General features: G+C 40.1%; 1 protein-coding gene across 2 annotated transcripts; it reads right to left on the reverse strand.

The window, feature by feature from the left end:
- Nucleotides 1–263: 263 nt before the first annotated feature.
- Nucleotides 264–6,926, reverse strand: ercc4 (excision repair cross-complementation group 4). Of its 2 annotated transcripts, XM_067488945.1 has the most exons (10): nt 6,586–6,926; nt 5,802–5,982; nt 5,362–5,557; nt 5,019–5,226; nt 4,350–4,530; nt 4,100–4,231; nt 3,849–3,953; nt 1,881–2,532; nt 1,677–1,789; nt 264–1,560 (listed from the first exon to the last, which is right to left on the reverse strand). In XM_067488945.1, exons 1-10 carry the CDS (start codon nt 6,760–6,762, stop codon nt 821–823), a joined length of 2,685 nt encoding a protein of 894 aa, XP_067345046.1. In that variant the 5' UTR covers nt 6,763–6,926; the 3' UTR covers nt 264–820. The 2 variants fall into 2 exon arrangements, with proteins under 2 accessions (XP_067345046.1, XP_067345047.1); XM_067488946.1 differs by lacking the exon at nt 5,802–5,982 and having other exon boundaries at nt 6,586–6,724.
- Between the last annotated feature and the right edge of the window lie 16,020 nt (nt 6,927–22,946).

Here is a 22,946-nt window from a genome sequence, read left to right on the forward strand (position 1 = left end):
CAGGCAGCGCTGAACTGGTCAGCCTGGATTATGAACCCGTTTTCTACCATTAAACACCTAAAACACTAAGCGTCCTCATTTGAAATCAGTTTTTCCCAAAAGATGTTTTTTTGAATCCAATATGATTTGGTTGTGTTGCATAATCGTCTGAAGTAAAGTTAGTATGGTAAGGATAGTTCATTTGGCTGTAACCTTAACATAATTTGATTATTCAGATTTCTTAGAAATTAATACCACTGGAGTTTTGCCTGACATATGTTATGTTATACATTTAATGGGCAGCTGTAGTCAATGTACAGAATAAAGTTGCAATTAGACATACTAGTAGATTACATACGTCATTTACCTCTATTATGTCCAATTTAATAATTTTTGATTCCTGAGGAATTATTGTAAACATTTAACTCGCCATTAAAGCCTAACAACATTTCAAAAGTAAACCTGAAATAATTATTAAAATACATTTCAAAATTTGACCTACAAGTATACAGTTTCTGTACATTGAATTTTACAGTTCTGAGTTACAGTTAACTTTTTAAAAGAAAACTTTATTTTCAAATAAGAAATACACCAATATAATATTACACATTAAAAATTACAAGTTACTTTTCAACTTCAAAGTTATGTTAAAAAAGGCTAATGTTCACCATCTCGCACACATCTGTAGTATGCATGCATTATTTCAGTTCATTCTCTGCATCAATATAATACAACTTGACACTGTTACAACACTTAAGTACATTTACTCTGCACAGTTTTGCATTTTCATCCAGCTTCATAATGCAAAGTCACTCATTAAGTCATTAAAAAATAAACAGCATCATGTCTGTTTGGTCCTCTGCACAGGAGCTGAAACATCAGCAGCATTATGCAAAAAGTCATACAGTAACTTAGCATTGCTAGCATTCCCGAGTATTTCTGCTAGCTTGTCCTGGCTAAGTTGGGTTAAATCTGCCAGGCTGTCTGCATTTCTTATAAGAGCCCTGTAGTTTTTTGTATTGACACCAGGCATTTTCATCAGGAAGTCATAAGGTCCAGCATTGTATAGGTCTGCTGATTCAGCCACCGTGTCTGACTCAGCTGTGACTGCCTGAGCTGCTGCAGCATCGGGTTCAGGGCGACCTTGCTTCAGCTCTAGGAAGAGCTCAGCTGTTGCATGTGGAGAGGGGCACCAGAGAATACGGAGTCGGGGGAAATGCAACGTGAGTAAGGTGAGTTTTGAGGAAATGTCATTAGATGATATCTCGTTGCGGAAATCTGATCGTGCCATTAAAGAAAACGGTTTAGCTGGATCAAACTCAATGAGCAGCACTGGTTTCCTGTAGTAGCGGGTCATGGAAAGGCACTGGGTGTAGAGGCGGCCACTTTGCAATGAGCCAATGAGGTCACTGACGCTCTTGCGCTCCACACAGGTGTCTGGAGTCAGGATGTAGTCACCTACTCCTAGGGTGATGGGCTCAATGTCCAGTCCCCGACGATGCAGCAACGAAGGTAGTTCGCTGCGAAATTCACGCATGTCCACAATGACTCGTGAGGGCTCTTTAGGCTGCTCCTGGCCCCCTGGTTATCACACAAGTAATGAAAATACTAAATACTCAGACAATTATGCAAGACAAATATAAAAACAAAATCTATGAGATTGAGGGGAAAAAAACAAATGACTAAAAGAGACATGCCTGCTTTGCGCGTGTTGGTGGTGGCGTTGGCAGGCTCTAAATTTCTAGCAAGGTCCAGGTTGGTGTCTTCTCTGCCTTCCCTCTCCTCTGGAATGACCATAGTAGCTTTTTCCCTGCAGTATTACACATGCGCATGAATGAGAAGCTTAAAAAACCCAGATCGACAAATACCGCAAAGCTTGAGAGAAAAGAAATAGTTCTGACCTGATGAGGTGTTCAAAGGCTTTCTTTTCCTTAGAAAGGGCTGTCAGGTACTTCTGTTCTTCTGTCGAGCCTCCATAAATAAGGAAATATACCCTGAGTGGCTTTCCAGGCCGGCTAGCTTTGTAGATCTCCAGCTGCCGAACAAAACTCAGTTCAGCGTCATATAGCACCACAAAACTGGGCTCCACCTCGTGCAGCACCCGCGTCAAGCTGTGGGGGTCAGTACAGCCTTTCAGTGGGTGAATGAGAGTCAGGGGCTCATTTAGGACACCGTAGTAGGCATCAGATGACAAATCTAACTTCACATGTTCCTCCTCAATCGGTTCACCCTCGTCTCCACTGCTCCCCATCACTGCTGCTTCATGCGTCTCCTCTTTGCCGACCATCTGGGTCAGAGTCAGAGAGGGTCTGTTTTTACTCTTAATGGACTCTGTGTTTTTTTTCTGTGCAGGTTCTTTTCCCTTGGAGCCTTTTTTGTTGCCGCCTTTGCCCTTTTTGTGCGAGTCAAGTTCAAAAGCAGCAGCTGCAGCAGAGTCCTGTTTACCAATTGTGCGAGTATATAGTCTATTAAGCAGCCAGTCAGAGCCATGTCTGATGTACTGCTGCAGCTGGGCACACGTCCGGTCATCACTGGCACAGATTAGCACACGACCTGGAGGTGATATGATAAAAAAAATATACATAAAAGATAATTATAGAAGATTTCTTTTGAGAATATGAACTTGTCTATCTCAGGCGTAGGGCTGTATCATTTGAAAAAATTATAATAGTAGTAATATTAATATTATACTTTTTCTGACTAGTATTAATTAATCATTAATTTTAATCGCAATGGTTACTTAAATTAAAGCCATGTATTAGTGGTCTACACAAAATAGTATTAAGCAAGATGTATTGATACCAAGCAATATCAAATGCAAAATACAGTAGTCAGAAAAACATAGTAGTTGAGATTTTAAATGACACATATAATTTACATTTCCCTCTGCAATCCCCTCTGCTCCACCCAGCCCTCCCTCTTCCTGCTCTGCTCCTGAACTGTCTGCTCTGCTCCACCACTCTATGGATAGCATCTCAGTTAGGCATTGACAACAACTGTCCTTTTAACAAACTGCCAACATTTAATCAATATCTTAACATCTCACTGATGTTTATACTGCAGGCAAGTGATTTATGTAAATGAGGTGTTTAAAAGTTGACCTGTGATTCCAACAACTCGATTCTTCAGCTGTGAGTTGTACCTGACAGCTATACCTGCTGTTTGAAATTTACTATATGTCACATGATCTACATTGTTTATGTAGAAAAAGACATGCCACTCTCAAGTTTTTGGGACAGGAAACGAGAAGACAATTGTTTTGTTACTGTTATTTCAGCAACTTCCCACTGCAGAGCTGTGCTATAGTCACCAGAGAAGCCATAAAAGTCACGTTATCATTTATCATCATGTCTGTAGTGCAAATAGAATTTGTTTTGATGAATTAATGAATTCGGGTATTTTATAAACTTGGAAACAAAACTAAAAAGAAACCAGCAATGAGAACCCATCCCTAGATAACAGCCAATTCTTTTACCTGTATTCTTTTTTACATTTATAGGAATTGGCTGTTCCTCCCTGTTTTTACTGCATTTATACTATGGGTTTATGATGTGAGTATGATGCAGGAAACTAAGACATATCAGCCCACTCTGGGGAGGGCTTTGTGAAATGTCAGCTGTGTTTAAGGTGATTCTAAATTTAAAGTATAACTCAACAGGATTTCCTCTTCCTATGTGCTTGTCTTATATTAGTACTGTGTACTGCAGTAGGCCAAGATTTTTACTGACCTTATCATTGAAGTGGAAAACAAAAGGCACTCTGTGCAAAATCTTGTTCTGTAGTATATTGCAGGACACTGAATTGGTACAATGAAATACACTGTTGAGTTGATGGACCATTATCATGTTGTAACTGCTATAACCTCTAACCTGGTTCGATGTGAGAGCTCTTGTTCTCCCTCTCAATCTCTTGCAGCACCTCAGTCAAAGCCGCCCACTTTGGGCTCTTCTCCAGGACCAGCTCTCGCTTCACCTCTAAAACACACATACTTTGTTTTTTTTTTCAACAATTTAATATATAAGTATATATACATATAAGTACAAGCAGATAACATTGCTGATATCAGAAGACTAAATTGTCAGAAGTCTGATTATATCTATGGCTGTAGTAGCTAAACAACCTGAGGCAGGGGATGGCTTCCGTTTCTCTGCCTCTGCTCCGACTTTGAGCTTCTTGTTGTTTTCAGGAATGCAGTAGACTCTGCTCCTGGCATTTACAAACATGGAAGTGCTAGAGTCCAGGAACAGCCACCCTGATGGTTACAGGCACATACAATCAAAGACAGACAAAAAAAAAAAGATTAATCATAAACATATACAATTCTTTACATGAAGTTAACACTCCTGAGCAGTTAAGTAAATTTTATTTACCTGAATTGGAGCCAAAGATTTTTTGGCTGGTGCGCAGCGACTCAAGCAGATTGAGGAAGGTGACACAGTCGTACTGGGTCAGGTAGAGCAGCAGGACCCTCAGAACCTTCAGGTCCTGGACCAGGGCCTTGGTCTTTGCTCCAAGCTGGTGCCACAGGGGGTCAAGGTAGTGACGGATGGTCTGGACAAAAAAACATGAGAGGAAATAGTGTTAGGAGAGAGCTGTTCGGACACCTTTCTATTAGAGTCAGCATTAACCTTTACAGCAATTTGAGCTACAGTAGCTCTTTAACTGGATCAGACTACAAAGAGCCAGCCTTCGCTCCCTAAATGGCAGCCCATGACCCTGTTACTGCCTCGCTTTCCTTGGACCACTTTTGGCAGGTCCTCATCACTGCAGACTGAGAACATCCCACAACAGCTGCAGTTTTGGAGTTGCTCTGATCTAGTTGTCTAGCCATCACAATTTACACTTGCCTGTGTTTTTTTCTTTTCAAACACACCAACTGTTTCGTTGCTGCCTAATATATTCCACCTATAGGTGCCAATGTAACAACATAATCAAGGTTAATTATTTTACCTGTCAATATTACTGTTCAATATTTTTTGAATCGGATTGTGTGCCAAGGCAGCTTTAATGTGTCATATGGTAGCTGTACAGTGGCAGACCTTTTCGAAGGCGTTGCCTAGTGTGTTCTCCAGGGAGAGATCTTCAGCCTCTAGGGTGGGGTTGTAGCGTTTCAGCTCCTTCAGACAGGCACTCATAATGTCTAGGATGGAGCTCTGGATGGCTCTCATGGCTGGTGTTAATGACACATGAAGCTCCACCACTTCCGGCTTGTGCCGGTCCAGTAACGTGTTTACTGACACTTGGAATCTTTTAAATAAAGCAAGCAAAGCAAAGTTAAATATAAATGAGGGAACCATACTGTACATTAATGACACATGTGCTATTCCTCCTGACATAAGAAAACATCTGCCGTGAAAACACATTCTTTACGACTCGTCTTACCGAGGCCACAGGTAGAGCTTCTTGACAAAGAGGTTCCTCATCACACGTTCCACCTGGCAGAATCCTGAGGAAAAAGCTGTGGCCTTATCGGTGAAGGCTTTAATGAAGCCTGTTTTGTTCTTCTGTCTGAACAGACGAAGGATGAAGGCCTCCTGACACGACTCAATGATTTTATGGGCACGATACACCAAGATGCCTGAAGGGTTGTTACAGAACAGAAAACTGTAACACCTGAACAATAAATACTATATGACTTGGTGCAGACAAACGCAAAGAGTTTCCACCTGTCTGCCTGCATGCATGTGAATTCTCCTTGCTGCCTTTAAGATGTTGTAGCCCTTTAAAGTTTTCTAACTTTTCTCTGCTTTGATATCAAGAGTTTAACTTTTTTCCTATTTCTTATGGCTCTCATTTTAGACACAGATGGGCAGTCTTCTGACCTGATATGAGATGAGCAGGGATGCGGTCAGTGAGGAAGTCGACCACCAGGATTCTGCTGGTGACAAACAGCACCCCCCCTTCGGTGTAAACATTATAACGTTCTGTGCTCTGGATATCACTGGTCACTGTCCTCGGCAGGTGGCTCACACCCTCCACTCGCAACTGCTCTGTGAAATACTCCTGATAAGGGAGGAGGAGATATAAAGCAGCTTGCTAAATAAAACAATTTTGACATTGCTTGCAGCGAAAGGTATGTGTAAAACTCTGAACTTTACTAGCTGAAGTCAGTCAAGAGTGCAATCTGTAGGATAATCGTGCGTAGTGTAGCATTAAAATACACTGCACAGTAAATGTGTAGCAAATACTTAACATGGTTTTCTATGAAAAAGGTACATGTGTGTGACTACATTTAGGAGAATGTTTTACCTAAAAACGTATCTTATAGTAAAAAGGCATTTGGTGGCTTGCTGTAGTGTGACAAAATTATTGGAAACAAACTGACAGGCAAAATGATGTGCATGAGATGTAAGGTTAATATTGACATAAAATATAATTAATAATTTAGTTAAATTCATAATGTTCCAACGATGTCTTTATGTAAATTCCTGCCAGCAATATGCTGCACTCACTAAATAGTAACGCTCTATTTATTTAAACATCCCACGCTATTTAAGGGTTTAATGGTTTTCTCTCAGTTTGTCCTTTAGCAACACATACAAATCAAATTGCTCAAAATCATCTACAAAGGAAACACGAGGCTAAGCTTACTTATGTGGCCCTAACCTGTTCAGGTGTGGTTGTGTTCAGAAGAAGGACGAGGCTGCCCTGCTCCGAATAAACCCGCATGAACTGCAGCAAGATACGGTCGATCCCCATCCCCTCTGCCACCACCAGCAGCCCATCACAGCCGAACAGACCCAAGAACATCTCGGTCTCAAACTCCAGCAGCGGCCCCGCCATGTTAGAGCCCCAAGAATGGTCCTTTGGCCACGAAAGTCAAAAAGCGTGACCTCGATTAGCTAAAAGGGGCATAAGTCATTCTGAAACAACCCCAGATGCACTATTTCTGTTTGTTATTGTACGTTTTGAACCTGCGCATCCGGTCACATTGCGCTAAAAACAAACGTCGTCATAACGTCGACGTTATCGTGACTGACGTTCAAAGCCAATAGCGCCATCTAGTCCCCCGGAGTAGCTATTGCACAGGTTTAAAAAGGCGCATTTGTTCTTTGAAGTTACTTTGCAATACATATATAAGCCATTACTCTAATATAATAGTTATTAAATTAGTTAATTCACCTTTTTAAAACACCTTTTTTATTTATCTTTTTTGAACTTCTTGTGAAATGTAATAGCATTTTAGAAAATGAGTAGTACTAAGTGCAAACACCCTGTTCCAAAAAGCAATAGTTGGATTTTTTAACTTGTATTCAAAGTTGTATCCAAACAGAATGATAATGTAATAATGTGTCAGTTTGCCTTTGAAGCAAATCATGACACATTATACTTACTTCAGAGCATTGTCAGCATGAATGCAAAAAGAAAGTCCCTGTGTAAACAGTAAAACCTTGTAATGTTTTTAGCAAAGTGCTGCATTAGGCTAGTTTTAAAGTTATTCTGTATAATTTATTTTATTTATCTGCACAATATATAGCATTCAACTACATAAAGATATATTTTATTATATGCTAGACCTACAAAACAACACAATAATCGGCTTTAATTTAAATGCAGAAATAAGTAATACACCATCAAACAACGCAATGGCCCCTTAAATACAGGATACAGAGCCGATCACTGTTTTACTGACAGTATTAAAGTGTTTTCAGGTGGATTATTCCTGTAATGCACTGACAGGCAAGGAGCTGTAATATGCTTGCGCAACAAAGCCTGCACGCTGGGCTTTGTAAAACTGGCTGTTGTGTCAGCCCACATTTCTGTGCCTTAAGAGAGGAGGCAGAGAGCACCGAATAGGTCTGAGCTCATGAATGACAGCATAGGTGCAGGGCGACACTGGTCCTCCGCTACCCTCAACGCACACTCACAAAAACATACAGGGGCACAGACATGACTCATCGTAGTTTGGAGACATCAGGCTTGAATTGAGCCACTTTGATGTATTTTAATGTTTACATCTGTCACTCACCCACTTTGATGTGTGAAATCTGTGTGGAACCAGATTCTGTACAACAACACATGGACCCCTGAGTGGGACTCATTATGAGTTATCTGGACAATACTTTCTTCTTCACTCTGCTCTACTTTACAAAGTTACTCATAGCTGTGTATGCATGCGTGTGTTTGTGTGTGTGTGTGTGTGTGTGTGTGTGTGTGTGTGTGTGTGTGTGTGTGTGTTGATTTAATCTGTCAGAAAAACTAATTTCTTTCAATATCCTGATTATGAATAAATGAGGGGTGAAGGACTTTTGAAGAAAATTAAAATTACGTAAGAAAGTATATTAATTACAACTCATCTTGCAGCAATTTTTCGATCACTAATAAATTGTATTAAAGCCAGCAACAAGTAAGGACATAATATGGAAAGTTTTATAGAGTAGAATATATTGAAACACCTCTCCTAATACTTATATACTTTTGATGTGGTACTGATATATTCAAGGCCCAAAGTGGTGGAATGTAAGTATGAAAATAAAATAGTACCTGTATTTAAATTTTATATTACCTAAAGCTATAATATGCAACATGTGAGTCGAAATGAATCCACACAGCCTGTCAAATACTATGGCTATGACTCTGCTCTATGTCTTAGCCCACAGTGTCCCATAGACACATGTGAGATACCTTTTTCCTCTGGATTTGACACACAGGGTTTGACCTTCTCTGATTGGTTAGATGGATAAGCCTCACACAAAAATCTTAATTAATAAGTTTATATTACTCTGTAGTTTAATTTGCACATGTTATATAAAAAGCATATGATGAACACATAAAACTAAATCCAATTCTTAAACTAGCAATTCTCAACATTTTTGGCTCGTGGCTTCAATTCAACATGAGAAGCACAAAGGTGTCACATTATCCAAACCCCTCAGATTTATTTTGTGATCTTTGAGATGAGGGTACAACCCCTAGGTTGGGAACCACTAGACAAAACTACCAACTTTATATGAAGTAATGAAATCTAGCTCCACCTAAACCAACATCTGCTGAGACAGATTTCCGAATACAGTAGCTTTGGAGTATTATTCACACCGCTATATTAGCAATTTTACTTAAGCAGAAAATATTTGTACTTCTTCCACTATTCTTTTCGTGGCTGAATGGGAGCAAATCTGCAATATGGTTCCACATTCCTGTGAAAACCACAAGACTGGAGGCTGTTGGAGCAGCATATTAAAACCTATAGTTTTTGACTGAGCTGTTCAGGTGTCAACATACCGTGCCCTGTAGTGTAATGTAATACTTCTAACCCAGTCTTTTTGAGTCTGTGTGATCTAATGCTGACACCGAGCCCCTAAAACTGAAGGCTAAGGAGCTGTGCTAGAAAAGCAGGAGAGAAATGAAAAAAAATGAGCTCCAACACTCCAGCCAACATCAAAGGTGACCCTGAAGGAAGCAGGGGACACAGGGCCGGGCCCACGCTGCCTCGACTGAACAGTGCAGCACTACTGGGGATGTTTCTAAGTGCCTGGAACAGAAACTGAGAACTTGCAGTTAAAAAGAAAGCTATAGGAAACACGGTGCACCGGCAAAATGAGACACTGAATTAAAGGGCTGCCTGAGGTTTGTTCCCAGACAAATAAAGCTGGAAGGGACATTATTTGGCTTTTTAATCAAGTGTGAAATGCTAAAGTCTTTGAATCATGGAAAAGGCACACATGAATATCTCCCCTGATCAATTAAAAATGATGGCTTCAGTTAACAGGAAACGACACCCAAGCTCACCGACATGTAACTCTGAGGCTTAAAGTGATGCACTGACCTGCACAAGCCTACAGAGAGCAGTGGGGTGCTTTGTTTAGGAAACTCCTACGTCCTACAGGAGGAGGCTACCTCAGGGGTGATATGTGTGTGAGAATGTGTGCGTCTTGTTCAGAATCTTCAGTCTAAGGATAAAAGCATGAAACGGGGAGTTGGGATTAAGTGATAACTCGGCACATTAGGACTGAATAGAAAGAGACTTTTAAAAAAGCAACATTCTCTGACATTCTGCTATTGCTACAGTTTTATGGTTTAAAAAGTTAAATCAAATAATCAGCTTGGAGACACCAGCATGTTTCCACGGATGGGGTGTTGGTTGGCTGGCACATTTGAAGGACTGTGGCAAAAACTGCTCATTTGTGTCTCTTTGCAGCGAGCAAGATAGTAAAAAAGTTGCAGTTGACGTGTCCCAGTATTAAGGGTGGGGCAGAACCACTGTAAATGAGCGGAGAACTGCTTGAAATTGATAGCAAGCTGGGGGATGAAATACAATGAGACATTTAACACTGCCTGACTGCAGTGTAGGAGGGAGAAGAGCGAGAGACAGAAGAGAAAACAGCTAAAGGCCTGATACATCCCTCCAACCCTCATTAGGAAAAAAGAGGAGCAGCAGGGTTTTGCTGTAAATGGAGGGCTAAGCCTGAGAGCCAGGGTGGGCTCAGAGGGCCAAACACGGAGCCTCTCAAGGTTACACACACACACACACACACACACACACACACACACACACACACACACACACACACACACACAAGGAAGGAATAGCCAAGTGTCCTTTCTTGCTAAGATTAAAAATAAATGAGATCATTGACATTGATCTTGATGTAGTTTTATGGGGGTAAGTGCTGGATTACTTAGTCTGATAGTAAGCTAAAGTAGTCACTAAGTTCCCTCATGAAACCACTATTCAGATGATATTCCAGATGATATTTAGATGATATTCCAGGCTAAGGTATTAATCTTCTCATCTCCCTCTCAGCACAAAAACAAATAACTATATATTCAAAAATGAAAAATAGTTTAAGCACCAGTCTGATTCCAATCTTAAAAACCAAAGCGTTGCACTTAACCACACAATAGCAACATATAAATAAAAATAAATAGTTTCTGTCACATTTTTTTCATCACAGTTTTTGGAAAGCTTTTATATTTTCTGTGGAATGAGAAAACCATAAGCTTCAGTCACCTTCGCAAAGACTGGCTTCTGAAATTATATGAAATGTACCTGTTGCTATTGTAAGTGCCCATAATTAAACTGCTGGGCCAAAAACTCCTAGATTGCACCTTGGGTTGAACTAACCGACTCAGGGTCAAATTCTGAAGAGCATGACTAAAAGGCTTTTTACTGCTAACAGCGCTCACAAACATAGAGAATAGAACAAACTGAGCTGCGTTAGTGCACATGAAAGTACTTCAGCTGCACATAGTACTACATGTACAGTATAGCCTTTCATGCAGTCATGACCCTTTTTATTCCTAAACCTTAGCGGAATGTGACTAAAGATGAAAGTGCTGGGAAATGGCAGAGTGGTGCTGGTGCATGTTAGCAAATTGAGATTATTACAGAACACCCTCGCTGCACTGAAATATAGATGAGGGAGAGGAGCATTTTGCCACTCAGGGCTGGGTCAAGCAGCACAAGTCAAGCAGCCCCTGTAATGCTCAGCCATAATGACACACACACATACACACACTCACGCGCACAAAGTCATTTCTTTGTTTACGTAATGGTGGGAGCTGATTACCAAAAGCAAAGAGACCTACGTTTTTTCCAGGGCTGCAATTTGCATATACTCTCAGTGACAAAACAAGGGATTAAACATTATAGCAGAGAGGAAAATGCACTCGCTCATGGTCAAACAGATCATGCAAAAGAAGCAGAAGAAATTAGAGGAAAAAAAAAAATCATTTTATTGAAGCAAATATATGGCTTTTATAACGGGCGTGAACAAGGCTCACGTTTACTTTCGAAAACCACTGTGACAGCGAATGCCAATGAAGAAAGGTGAATGTGGCGTTTGTAAGAAAAGATGAAAGAAAGGAACAGAGAGGGTGACAAGACGAAGAAGGAAAGACAATAACAGGAAGTGAAGGACGGAGAGCCAGAGAGACAGATGAACACATTTTTCTCCCTTGTAATGTTTGGTGAACTACGGCACAATGGCTGGCTTTGTCGAATGAGCATATTAGATGAATAATTCAAGGTGGCTGGCAGACTGGAGGTTTGGAGGATGTGTCAGTAGGTGACGGGGGACACACGGCTTTGAGGCTGGAGTGGATGTCAGTGGGAATGGCTGCCACATGTGTGTGTCTGTGTGTTTGTGTGTGACACAATAGGAGAAACACATGAGGCTTGTTGGCGAGAGTTTGGGAAAAAGATACGGAGAAGAAGAAGAAGAGATTGTGTGTCTGCGAGACCCCCAACCAGACACGAACACGGAAATACCCACACTCTAGAGGGCCTCCCATGCTGAGCTTTCAGGATCAATTAGCATACTGTATCTCACGCAGCCTTTGTCATGAACACGGGAGACCTGCGTCTGTTTGCATGGCATGTTTTTCCCAGTATGAGCTGTGACTTTCCGTTTGATGTTGCACACACACATTTTACTCTGTCTATAAACCTTGAACCCTAAATCCATCTAGACCTCAGATCCACAGTGATGCACATAATGGACCAGGGAAGCAAAGGAGAGTAGCAAAGATCAAGGCAGCTCAAAGGCTGATTTGATCTCTACCAGCGGTGTCCTAGAGAGGCAAACCTCCAACCTCTGTGATGGGGAGGAGGGGTGAATGTTGATGATGTGTGAGGTTGAGGGGCTGCGCATGTTGAATTTAAAAACCTTGGTATAGACATTTAGATTTTCACATTACCCATCATGTTGACACTGAGGGAACTGAAGGCTACTGTACATTAAACATCTTGCCTTGAAGTTGGGAACTCCATCATTTATCCCATTTCACTCTTTCTATCCTCACTCAGACAAGTTTCTGCTGCAGTGGTTTTTATGTATCTAGATGAGCTGTGGTCCTTGAAATGGCAACTAACTTTCAACTGCAGAGTGTTTTCTGGGTAAACTATATAAGTCAAACTAATGTTGACAAAGAAAAAAAGAATATTTTTTTAGTGCTGGAGTTATGAGTTTGTAAAAACATACTGCAAACCTAAATGTTGGACATTTGGGAAGATGTATAACGTAAATAAAAACAGAATGCAATGATTTACAAATCTCATCAACCAATATTTTATACACGATAGAACATAAACAACATATCAGATGTTGAAACAAAGAGACTTTAGCATTTCATGGAAAATATTAGCTCATTTTGAATTCGATGGCAGCAATACATCTCAAAGGTTGGAACAGGGTGATGTTTACCATTGTGTAGCATCCCCTCTTCTTTTAACAACTGTCTGTAAACATCTGGGAAGTGAGGAGACCGGTTGCTGGAATTGAGGTCCCAGTGTTGTATGATGCAGGATTCTATCTGCTTAACAGTCCTGGGCCTTTGTTGCTGGATTTTTTGTTTTATGATGTGCCAAAATGTTTTTTATTGGTGAAAGGTCTGGACTGCAGGCAGTCCAGTTCAGGACCCAGACTCTTCTCCTGCAAAGCCATGCTGTTGCGATAGATAGATAGAAGTATGTGGTTTATCGTTGTCTTGCTGAAATATACAAGACTTTCCTTGAAAGAGACCTTGTCTGGATGGGAGCATATGTTGCTCTAAAACTTCTATGCACCTTTCAGCATTGATAGGGTCTTTCCAGATGTGTAAGCTGCCCACACCATAGGCACTAATGTACCCCCACACCATCAGAGATGCAGGCTTTTCAAATGTCTGCTGATAACAAGCTGAATGATCCCTATCCTCTTTAGTCCGCAAAAAGTTTCCAAAAAGATTTTCAAATTTGGTTTCATCTGACGACAGAACATTTCCATTTTATCTCAGACCATTTTAAATGAGATCTGGCCAAGAGAACACGGCGGCATTTCTGGATCGTGTTCACATATTGCTTCTTCTTTGCATGATACAGCTTTTACTAACATTTGTGAATTGCACAGCGAACTGTGTTCACCGACAGTGATTTCTGGAAGTGTCCCTGAGCCCATGCAGTGATGTCCAGTAGATAATCGTGCCTGTTAATGCAGTGCTGCCTGAGGGCCCAAAGATCACGCACATCCTGTTTTGACCTTTAGCCTTGTCCCTTGCACACAGAGATTCCTCCTGATTCTCTGAATCTTTTGATGATATTATATAGTGTAGACTGTGGGATCTTAAAAGACTTGTTCCAAAATTGTTTTGGCAAAGTTCGTCACAGATTGGTGAATGTCTGCCCATCTCTACATTTTAGAGGCTCTGCCTTTCTGAACCTAACTAACTGATGCTTGGTTTTATTTTTATTATTATGTCAAAGTGAGGGGGTGGGGACTTTTGATAGACAGATACAGATATGAGATTTAAAACCACTCCACCTTGCTCCCGCTCTACTATGAGATTATGAAATTATGATAAGTAAGAATGCTTCGAAACTTTGTGGTAAAGCTTCTCATTCATATTCATTCATAAGGCTTTATTTTATTTCAAGTCTTTACAATGAAATGAACATTCATACATATCAATGCATCTTTGTACAAACAGTCAGTGCTCTGATAGATTCCCATTATGTTACATTTTAAAGTGCATCTGTACTATAAATATTCAAAGAAAAACTTACATATTTACTTATATCAAAACATATGAAACTTTACCATATGACTTTGGCAATGTTTTTGGTTTTACATTTTTTAAGCTAAACATACATGTATGCGCTTATAGTAAAAGAGCTTCAAAATATTTCACAATATTGCATATGCAAGATACCTACTGTATCAGCAACAACAACAACAATAAGAAGAAGTAGAAGAAGATGCCTTGTAAGTACTAAACTATATTACTGACTCTATTAAAACAAGCAAGTAAACAGGAATAAGCTGAAACAGAGCCTCTTCCATTTTTGCCCCCATATTTCAGAGTGACTGTGTCACAGGAGGCTTTGGCAGCATCTCCAATGTCTTGGTTTTATTTTACAACAAACACCCTTCAAATGAATGTTTAGTCTTGATTTTTAGTGTCTCAACAAATACTAATAGGCGACATGGTGCAATTACTACAGGTGTTTTCCCTTTTTCTAATTGGACCTCTAATTAGGACTGTGTGGACTCATATGAATTGTGCCTGATCTCCCACTCTTCCTGATTACTTTAATTACAGGACACTCTTGTCAGGAAAGGCAGTTTGATATGTAATACTGTAGCTAAAGAAGGACACATGCACCTGGTAACGTCAACAGATCTCAATAGACCTTCGTGGTTAACAACAACTAATGTTGTTAGTTACACGTGAACTTCTGCTGCTATTACATATTAAATAACTGCCCTATAAAAGCTCTGGGACAAGGTATGTGTGTATTAGTATATGTGGAGTCTAGCAACTAAACATGCTTCTCAAAATATCTGAACCCAGGTTTAATCAGCCAGAAAAACTGAGAGGACCTGTGTGGGTGTATGTATCTCACTTAATTTCATCTATATCTATATATAGTGAGAGTTACTGGGGCTTAACTACAGGGAGTGTTGCAACAATTCACAGATTTTATACTGGAATTTAATATATACATGAATTTTATTCATGATTGTGGAATCATGCTCAGCAGGTTAACTAATTAATATTAATGTTTATCTAAAGACTTGCAGTAGATTGCCGATTTAAACTAGAGTTGCTGGTTGCAGACAAAAGTGATGGATTAACAACATCAGTTATAGCTATTAGCTGAACTTTATTCAATTTGGCAGAACATGGAGCTTGAGATGAAAATGGTCAGCGGGAGCCAATAAGCAGGATGAACAGTCTGCAAACACTAACGTATAGAAAAGTTGTTAACTTCTAGCGAATTTTAAAAGATGACTATCTCTTCACATGGTCTGAATTGCTCCTACTAAAACAACCATGTCTGGCGTGATGACATAGTTTCCTGCCATGGGGACGCATCAGCGTTTACATTAAGCTACTTCGGAAATTGCTTTGAGTGATCTGATCACAATGCACCTCGGTGGTTGTTGCCTCTTATATTTGTCACTTTCAACATGTGATTTGATCACCTGAGATGGATCATATGTTAACGGGGTCATACATTCTTCCTGTAACAGCCAGACATCTGTTAAGTATCTGACACAGTAAGTCAAAGGAAAAGGAGGATTTAAAATATTAGCATTCCTTCATATTTCCACATAATCCAAACACTAAGATAACAGTAGGGGGTTTAGCTAATTAAAGGGGGGATGAAAGCCAAGGTGATTGTATGTATGTGGGAAAAGATAACTGAATTAATGAGTATTGTGGTTAATTAGATGTGTGTGTATGTTTGGTTGTACAGATATTTGTGCCAGAATGTACTTTGGTAGTGGTGTCTGTGTTTGTGTATTTGTTACTACATACAGTACAGTACTCTGGTATGACCCTAATACATTTTTCTGAGTGACATTACAAATTGAATCATTACATGCAGTATTCTAACACGATTTGGAATGTCTAGAAGAGTTGTAGGATTATTTTATTTCAAAGACACAGAATCTTGCAGAGTAGGTACATTTATAGTAATCTGGAAAAATAAACTTTTTTTTTTTAAGCACCACTGACCACTGAATAGGGGCTACTCTATGTTTAAATCCAGTATCCTGTTCTTTTTAATACATCCATACATACAGTAAGACTGAGTAGTGGAGTGAGATGTGAGCAGACTGAAATGCACTGATCTTCATGTTACATTCTATCACTGGCTTGAGTCCCAAAAGCTGCATATTGCAGGAAAGTTAGACTCTTATTCTAACGAAAATAATCCTGCAACCTAAAAATGTTAATAATATGTATAATATGTTATTGTACCCTCTCTGAAGGCAAACCGTTTTCTAACAACTACTTCTGGAACAGATTATTACAAGCATTGCACTCATTTGTACATATGAAAGGTCTGTCAACCTGACAGGAAAAAATAAGAGCTTGAGAGAGTGCTTACATTCTCACCTCTGCAAACCTGACAAACCGCTCTGTGAAATGGGTGTGAATGTTGAATGGCCAGGTTTGGAAAGTGGCACAGTTGGAAGTAAGAAAAACTTTGACACAGCACCCCTGTCTCACGGTGACTCATACTGTAGTTGGTTTCATGCTTTACAATATTTTTCTAAACTTAACCAAATACGTTCAGCTGCCAAAACGTAACCAGATCTCAATTATTTATACCTCTGTGCTATTTAAAGCCACGTCGAGTGAAAGGAATTCTTTTTACAAAAATAACATTTGAAACGTCTTTGGTGTCTGTATGTTATTTAAACAAGTGTTTATGTGTATCCCCATCATTTTGCATGTTGTTCCTGTTGATTTCTTTCTTTTGTATGGGTTAAAATTGACTGAGGTTCATATACACACATTAAACCTTTTTTCTTCTTTTTTTTTTTACCCTTCCCTGAGAAACTGAGGAATTTTATTTTATAGGACGATTGTTGACTCACCTCACGTTGTCTCACCCTGGAGGCACTTTTCAGCAATGAGCAGCACATCAGCACCCATCAGTTTAGTATGTTGTTAGCCTGCATCTCGGGTGCTAATGTTCCCTCACAGTTTATTGCTTGGTGAAATGGCTCCATTAGTGTCGAAACCCACAGTAATGGCATGCACATGGGCCGTCATGTGCTACAGCGAGCTAAGACTTTGAGAGGAAACCCTGACAGAAAGGCAGAAGTTAGAACCTTACCTGACCTTATAGTGTGTGTCCGTGTGTGTGTATCTGTTACATTGATAGATTTAAATTGATGGAGTTAAAATGGACATTTGCCAGCATCTGTCGTGTATGTGGAGCCTTAAGGTCCATGTCGGTGTTATGGTTGTCTTAGTGCCTCAATATGCAAGTGTATTTTTAAAATGTGGCACAGTATGCAACTCTCCTGATACACCCATTGTTTAGTCTTTTCACCATGTACGTGTACTGCGTTAGCACAGTGAGATTTTCTAATAAACTCTACAAATGCATGTGAGAGGAAATGCTTTTTTAAAAAAATATTTTTAGACATAAATAATATTGGACATTAAGTTCCTTGATGATCACAGTGAGGAAAAAGTTGGGTTAATACTAAAGATTTTACAAGTAATCCACAAGGGGAAATAAATGTCTGTACCAAACGTCATGGTAATTTATAACTCTTGAAACCTTCATCATACGGTGACGCCAGGGAAAAATTCAAAAGTCGGCATAGGGTAGAAGTTGCCGAGCACATCCTCTGGGGAACATAAGTGTCTGTACTAAATGTAGCTGTTGTATTTGGTCTGGACCAAAGTGGTCGAACAAATGTTCAGGGTTCTGTTCAAGGGTTGTGAACAAAAATAACATTCTAAAAATCTAAATTAACAGACTGTGTTGGATCTATAAATCAGAAGCGATGTTTTATGGAAACAAAATATTTCAGGATGTTTATCTCGGTCTTCAATATGCTGCAATCTCTCAATTTATATTGATACAGTGCAGCATCAATGTTTTCCTGGCCAATTCCTCAAACATAGCTTTTATTTGTGCACAGAAGCAATGAAACAAACACACAGAGTGCCGTGTAGGTAGGTGGGCACAGGTGCTCCTTGTTGTCCTCATGAACCACTCCTGTCTCTCTACGCTTCACAGCCACTACATTCACATCCTGTGCGCTGGTAAATAACAGCATTCAGCCATATTTAGTCAGCAGGTGGCTGGTTGTTGGGGAGGTTGTGTTCTATGTCCAAACAAACTGTTGAAACAATCTTCTATCTTCACTTTGAGAGAGTGGGAGTCCAGTTGGTGGTGGTGTGAAGAACAGTATTGTGGGTAAATGTCACAGAGAGCCTTCTGTTCCATATCTGACTAAGTGAACAAAAAAAAAACAAAACAAAAAAAAAACACATCCACCACTTTATCAGCTCAAGATTTCAGCAGAGCAGTATGGCTGGAGACTGTAAATGTCTTACTACTTAGACACATCATTTCTGTAAAACTGCTTATGTTTTGAAATTTTATGAACCAAGCATGAGGAAAAAATAGATATCTCAGAGCCAGACTTACAAGCTGGAAGCTGACTGATTTAGGGGGGAATTAGTTCAAAGGTAAAAAGAAGTAAAACATTGTGTCTGCTGTCTGGCTGCAGGACACCTCCTTTGAATGTGGACAGGTCTAATGTCTTGCGCAAAAACACTTTAGGAGGCTGGATATTTATGAAATTGATGCTTGAACACAGTTCATATTAAGAAAGGCCTCTGGACTGTTTCAATAGAGACATTCTAGCTAAAGACAAAAGGAAGCATGACGACAATTTCCTCATCACATCCATTCTCCACCTTCCAATCATTGTCCAGTGGATATAAGTCATTAAGTTATGTGCATGCACTTCTCTGTGGACCATGATAATGTAGCCAAAGGGCATTTTGATCGTCATACAGTATTTTTGTTAAGATTTCTGCTTCACCACTCCAACAGCAGTGTCTTCCTCCAGTCATTTATTGCAGTGATTGTTGAGTGTGATGGAGATGTACAAGAAAAGCGGACGTCTTTTTGGGAATCAGTCCACACAGCAGCTTAATATCATCTGAAAAGGAGCGCTGGCAAACGTATAGATATTTGTGTGACAGTAGGAAAGAATAATATTGACCTTAATGCAACAGTTGGGATACATCTGTGACGAGTCAGACTATGTGACTCAAACCAACCCGTTGCATTAAATAAAGTTAATCATGCACATTTTTGACCCCACTGAATGCTAGAATCATCAAAACACTGCTCCAGCTTGGCGAGTGAGCAAGGAGCGCTTATCCCCGCCAGCTCTGCCAGTCTGTCTCGCTGGCTACAGGCCCACGGGGCAGGGCACAACGATGGATGGGCCTGTCGCCGGCTCTCTGCTGCCCAGATGGCTCGCGCTGTCAGCGGGCTCACTGCCAGGAGGGGCGGCACCCTGACGTCAGGAAATGAATGGATACGCCAACTTTCATTTGCATCGCCCCAACACCTGTGGACCGTGTGGAGTGACGAAGGGGTGGTGGTACTGGAGCCTGGCCGAATGCGTGTGCGTATTGTACATGTACTTCTGTGTTTCACACTGATAGCACCGGTATTTACTACATTCTGGATAATTTAAGCTCTTTGTGGCATTTACGAGTAGGACTTTCTTTGGATTTATAATTCATTGCAATCTTGGAAAAATCTCAGCACAAGGTCTGATGCTTTCTATCATATCACATATCTTCTTAAACACATAAATTCTGACAAATTGCTTTAAAAATAACATTGAACTTTAATTTTTTTCCAAGCCCTTTAAAGCTGCTAACTAACTGCTATATCACTTAATCAAAAACTAAATACTGAAACCAAATACATGTAATGTGGGAAATTCACAAGTGGCAGTGACAAACCCATGGAGACGCCTCAGATTACCAAAGACACTGCAGGTCCCCTGTAGAGAGCTCACTGACGGTTACAGCGCAGGTAAAAGAAGTGGGACGTCCTTAGGGCTTAGGACGTCTCAGGGCTATGTACCACAGGACAGATTGATACTGGTTGTCAGGGCAGTAACGTTCATATGTTTCGCCTTAGGTGTCATTATTAACACAGTACCAAAACCTTTCTGGTCACAACAAACAAAAAACTTAAATGAGAAAAAAAAGGAAAACAACAATGGGGGTGGGTTTGGGGGTCCTTATTGGGCTTCTTTGCCTAAGGCCCCCCCGTAGTCCTGTCTATGTCGTGATCCTTCGACTTGATACATGCAGATTTGATTTGTTGAATTTAGAATTGTTGCTGACCAGACATTGAATTCAAGTGCATCCTTGCTGATAGTATTATCATAGAGTTATCAGAAATTATGCCATGAGGACCCAAATCCATTTAGAAAGCAACTGTAAGTTTGGTTATGATTCTGATAAAGCTCTTAGTGGTGCCATTGTTTACCGCACAAATCTCCCCATTTACAGCGAAGTCTCCCGGACCCCAGCATGAAGTCATTTGAGAGAACTCAACAAAAGTGGATTTAAGTCCTCAGGCATTACATTGCACAAGACATTTTTTTCTTTGTGAAATGACTTTCTTTATTCCACCAATAGGGAGCGGAGTCCTAACTCACGGAGCATGTAATTTAACTGCCTCAGTTGTCATTACTTGGGTTTGAAAACGTTGATCAACCCTGTATAAGTGTTACTGTGCTCCTTTGGTTTTATAAACTGTCTGCTTCGCCTCCAGGATGCCTCGCACATTTCCTCATATACAATCTTAAGTTATGGACCCAGGAAGATCTGATTATAGCTCTCGTCTTTCCACCGTGTAATTATTAATTCTTGGTCTCTTTTAGAAGCCAAAACACTCAGGCGAACATAAAATAAGCTTCTGTTTGTGTCTCTGATGGTTTACTCAGCTCACTTCTGGAATGTTAACATCCCCCTCATGCCATCAAGCTGCACATAAGCCTCTTGTGTTTGTTCAAAAGCAGCCGACCTATGACCCGAGCCCACATGTGCTTGAAGTGAGCTCTCGTGTGAGAAAAAACACCGAGGAAAAGCATCAGGGTTTTGGATTTTACACCCCAGCAGCTAATGAAAGTGCTGTGGAGGCTTGTGTGACTTTATGTGTGTGTGTAGTGTGTCTATCTGTACATGAATGCATGTGCAGTGACAACAATTTGGATCAATAAACAGGAACTAGCTTTCATCTGCCACAGTCAAAGAAATCTCCTGGAGGAACGGAGCAGAGAGCAAAGGCCACATCGCTGCCCTTGAGACAGCTGCCATCTTGTGAGGACATTTTTAGTTTTGTGCCATTTCAACAATTTGCTTGGTATCTCAAAAATGAGCTTTCATGTTTTTTCAAAAAAAAAAAAAAATGACTGGATGGTGATTTATACAAACGCTTACAATACAGAGACCTGAGTTTTTGATCGGAATAATTTGAAATATTGTGGGGTTTGTGAATGAATTATGTGTCGCCAGCAGTCAGACCTGCATTCAATCTCCACTGTTGTGTCCAATTACAGTTATTTGTTCGACTGCAGAGTCCACGAACAAGCCATCCCCACCTGCTCACTCCCCCTGGGCTGTGCTGGAGTCAGCTAATCTCTAATTTAACACACAGAGAGTAGAGAAAATATGAATATAATATGCAGCATGCATGGATTGGATTAGATTTAGACTTGCGGGTTTCTGTTTCTGTTAAAATGCCACATCTTATCCAGAGCCAATAATACTGTTTGCATCATCTGGTTTTGTTGTTTGTTTTGCAAAGCTGATGATACATCCCCAGATTTACAGTATGTGCTTTCTGTGCAATAATGGTCAAACAAGATTTTTTTAGAAATAATAAATACATGTTGGAGTCATCATGATCCATTTAGCCAACAGAATTGAGGAGGCCATTTATTTTTAGAGGCAGAGATGTTTCTGCTTTTGATGAGGCTAAACAGAAACTGTGTCACATGAATACTAAAACAACCTGAAACACAGAGACGGGGCCTTGATCAAATTTGATCAGTATGCATTGGAAAATTGTTGATTCGATGGCAATTCATTCTGTTCGCTGAGAAAAGTGGGGATTTATGGATCCAGATAAAATAAATTGGAGCTAATGTCATCAGACTAATTGAATTCTGGATTAAGAACCGCTTGTTTATGAGGAAACGTCTTTCGAATATCAGATCACCTCAGTTTACAATTAGGAAGCAGCACATATTAAATATGAAATACTGAGAGTGAAAACGAGTCAGTGACAAAAGGGAACTTCTGCAGCCTGTTGTAGAGCAGCACTGAGCTTTGTTGACTCATGTTGTCAGTGTTCAAGTCCTGTGTGAGCAATGTGAAATTTCTGTCTTCATAGTGCGTAAGTATTAGCATTTACTGGAAATACAAGTTCTTAATCTGTTGTGTTTGTACAAGTGCTTTTAAAGCTATTTGGTACAAAATGCAGTTTAAATATATCTTTCCACTGGCTGGATGCTGTGTTTAAATACAGATTTGTGTTGTCTAGATGCTATTTTACTGACATTCAAAATAAGAGGAAACGGTGATGATGTGGCAAAGTAGATTTTCCTTAATTCTATTGTCTTTTATCACATTTATATTGAGTGTAACCATGCTATGGTAATAACAGAGGTTGAGACACTGTTGCACCT

This window comes from Channa argus, chromosome 20 (genome assembly GCF_033026475.1).
Source record: "Channa argus isolate prfri chromosome 20, Channa argus male v1.0, whole genome shotgun sequence".
NCBI lineage: Eukaryota > Metazoa > Chordata > Actinopteri > Anabantiformes > Channidae > Channa > Channa argus.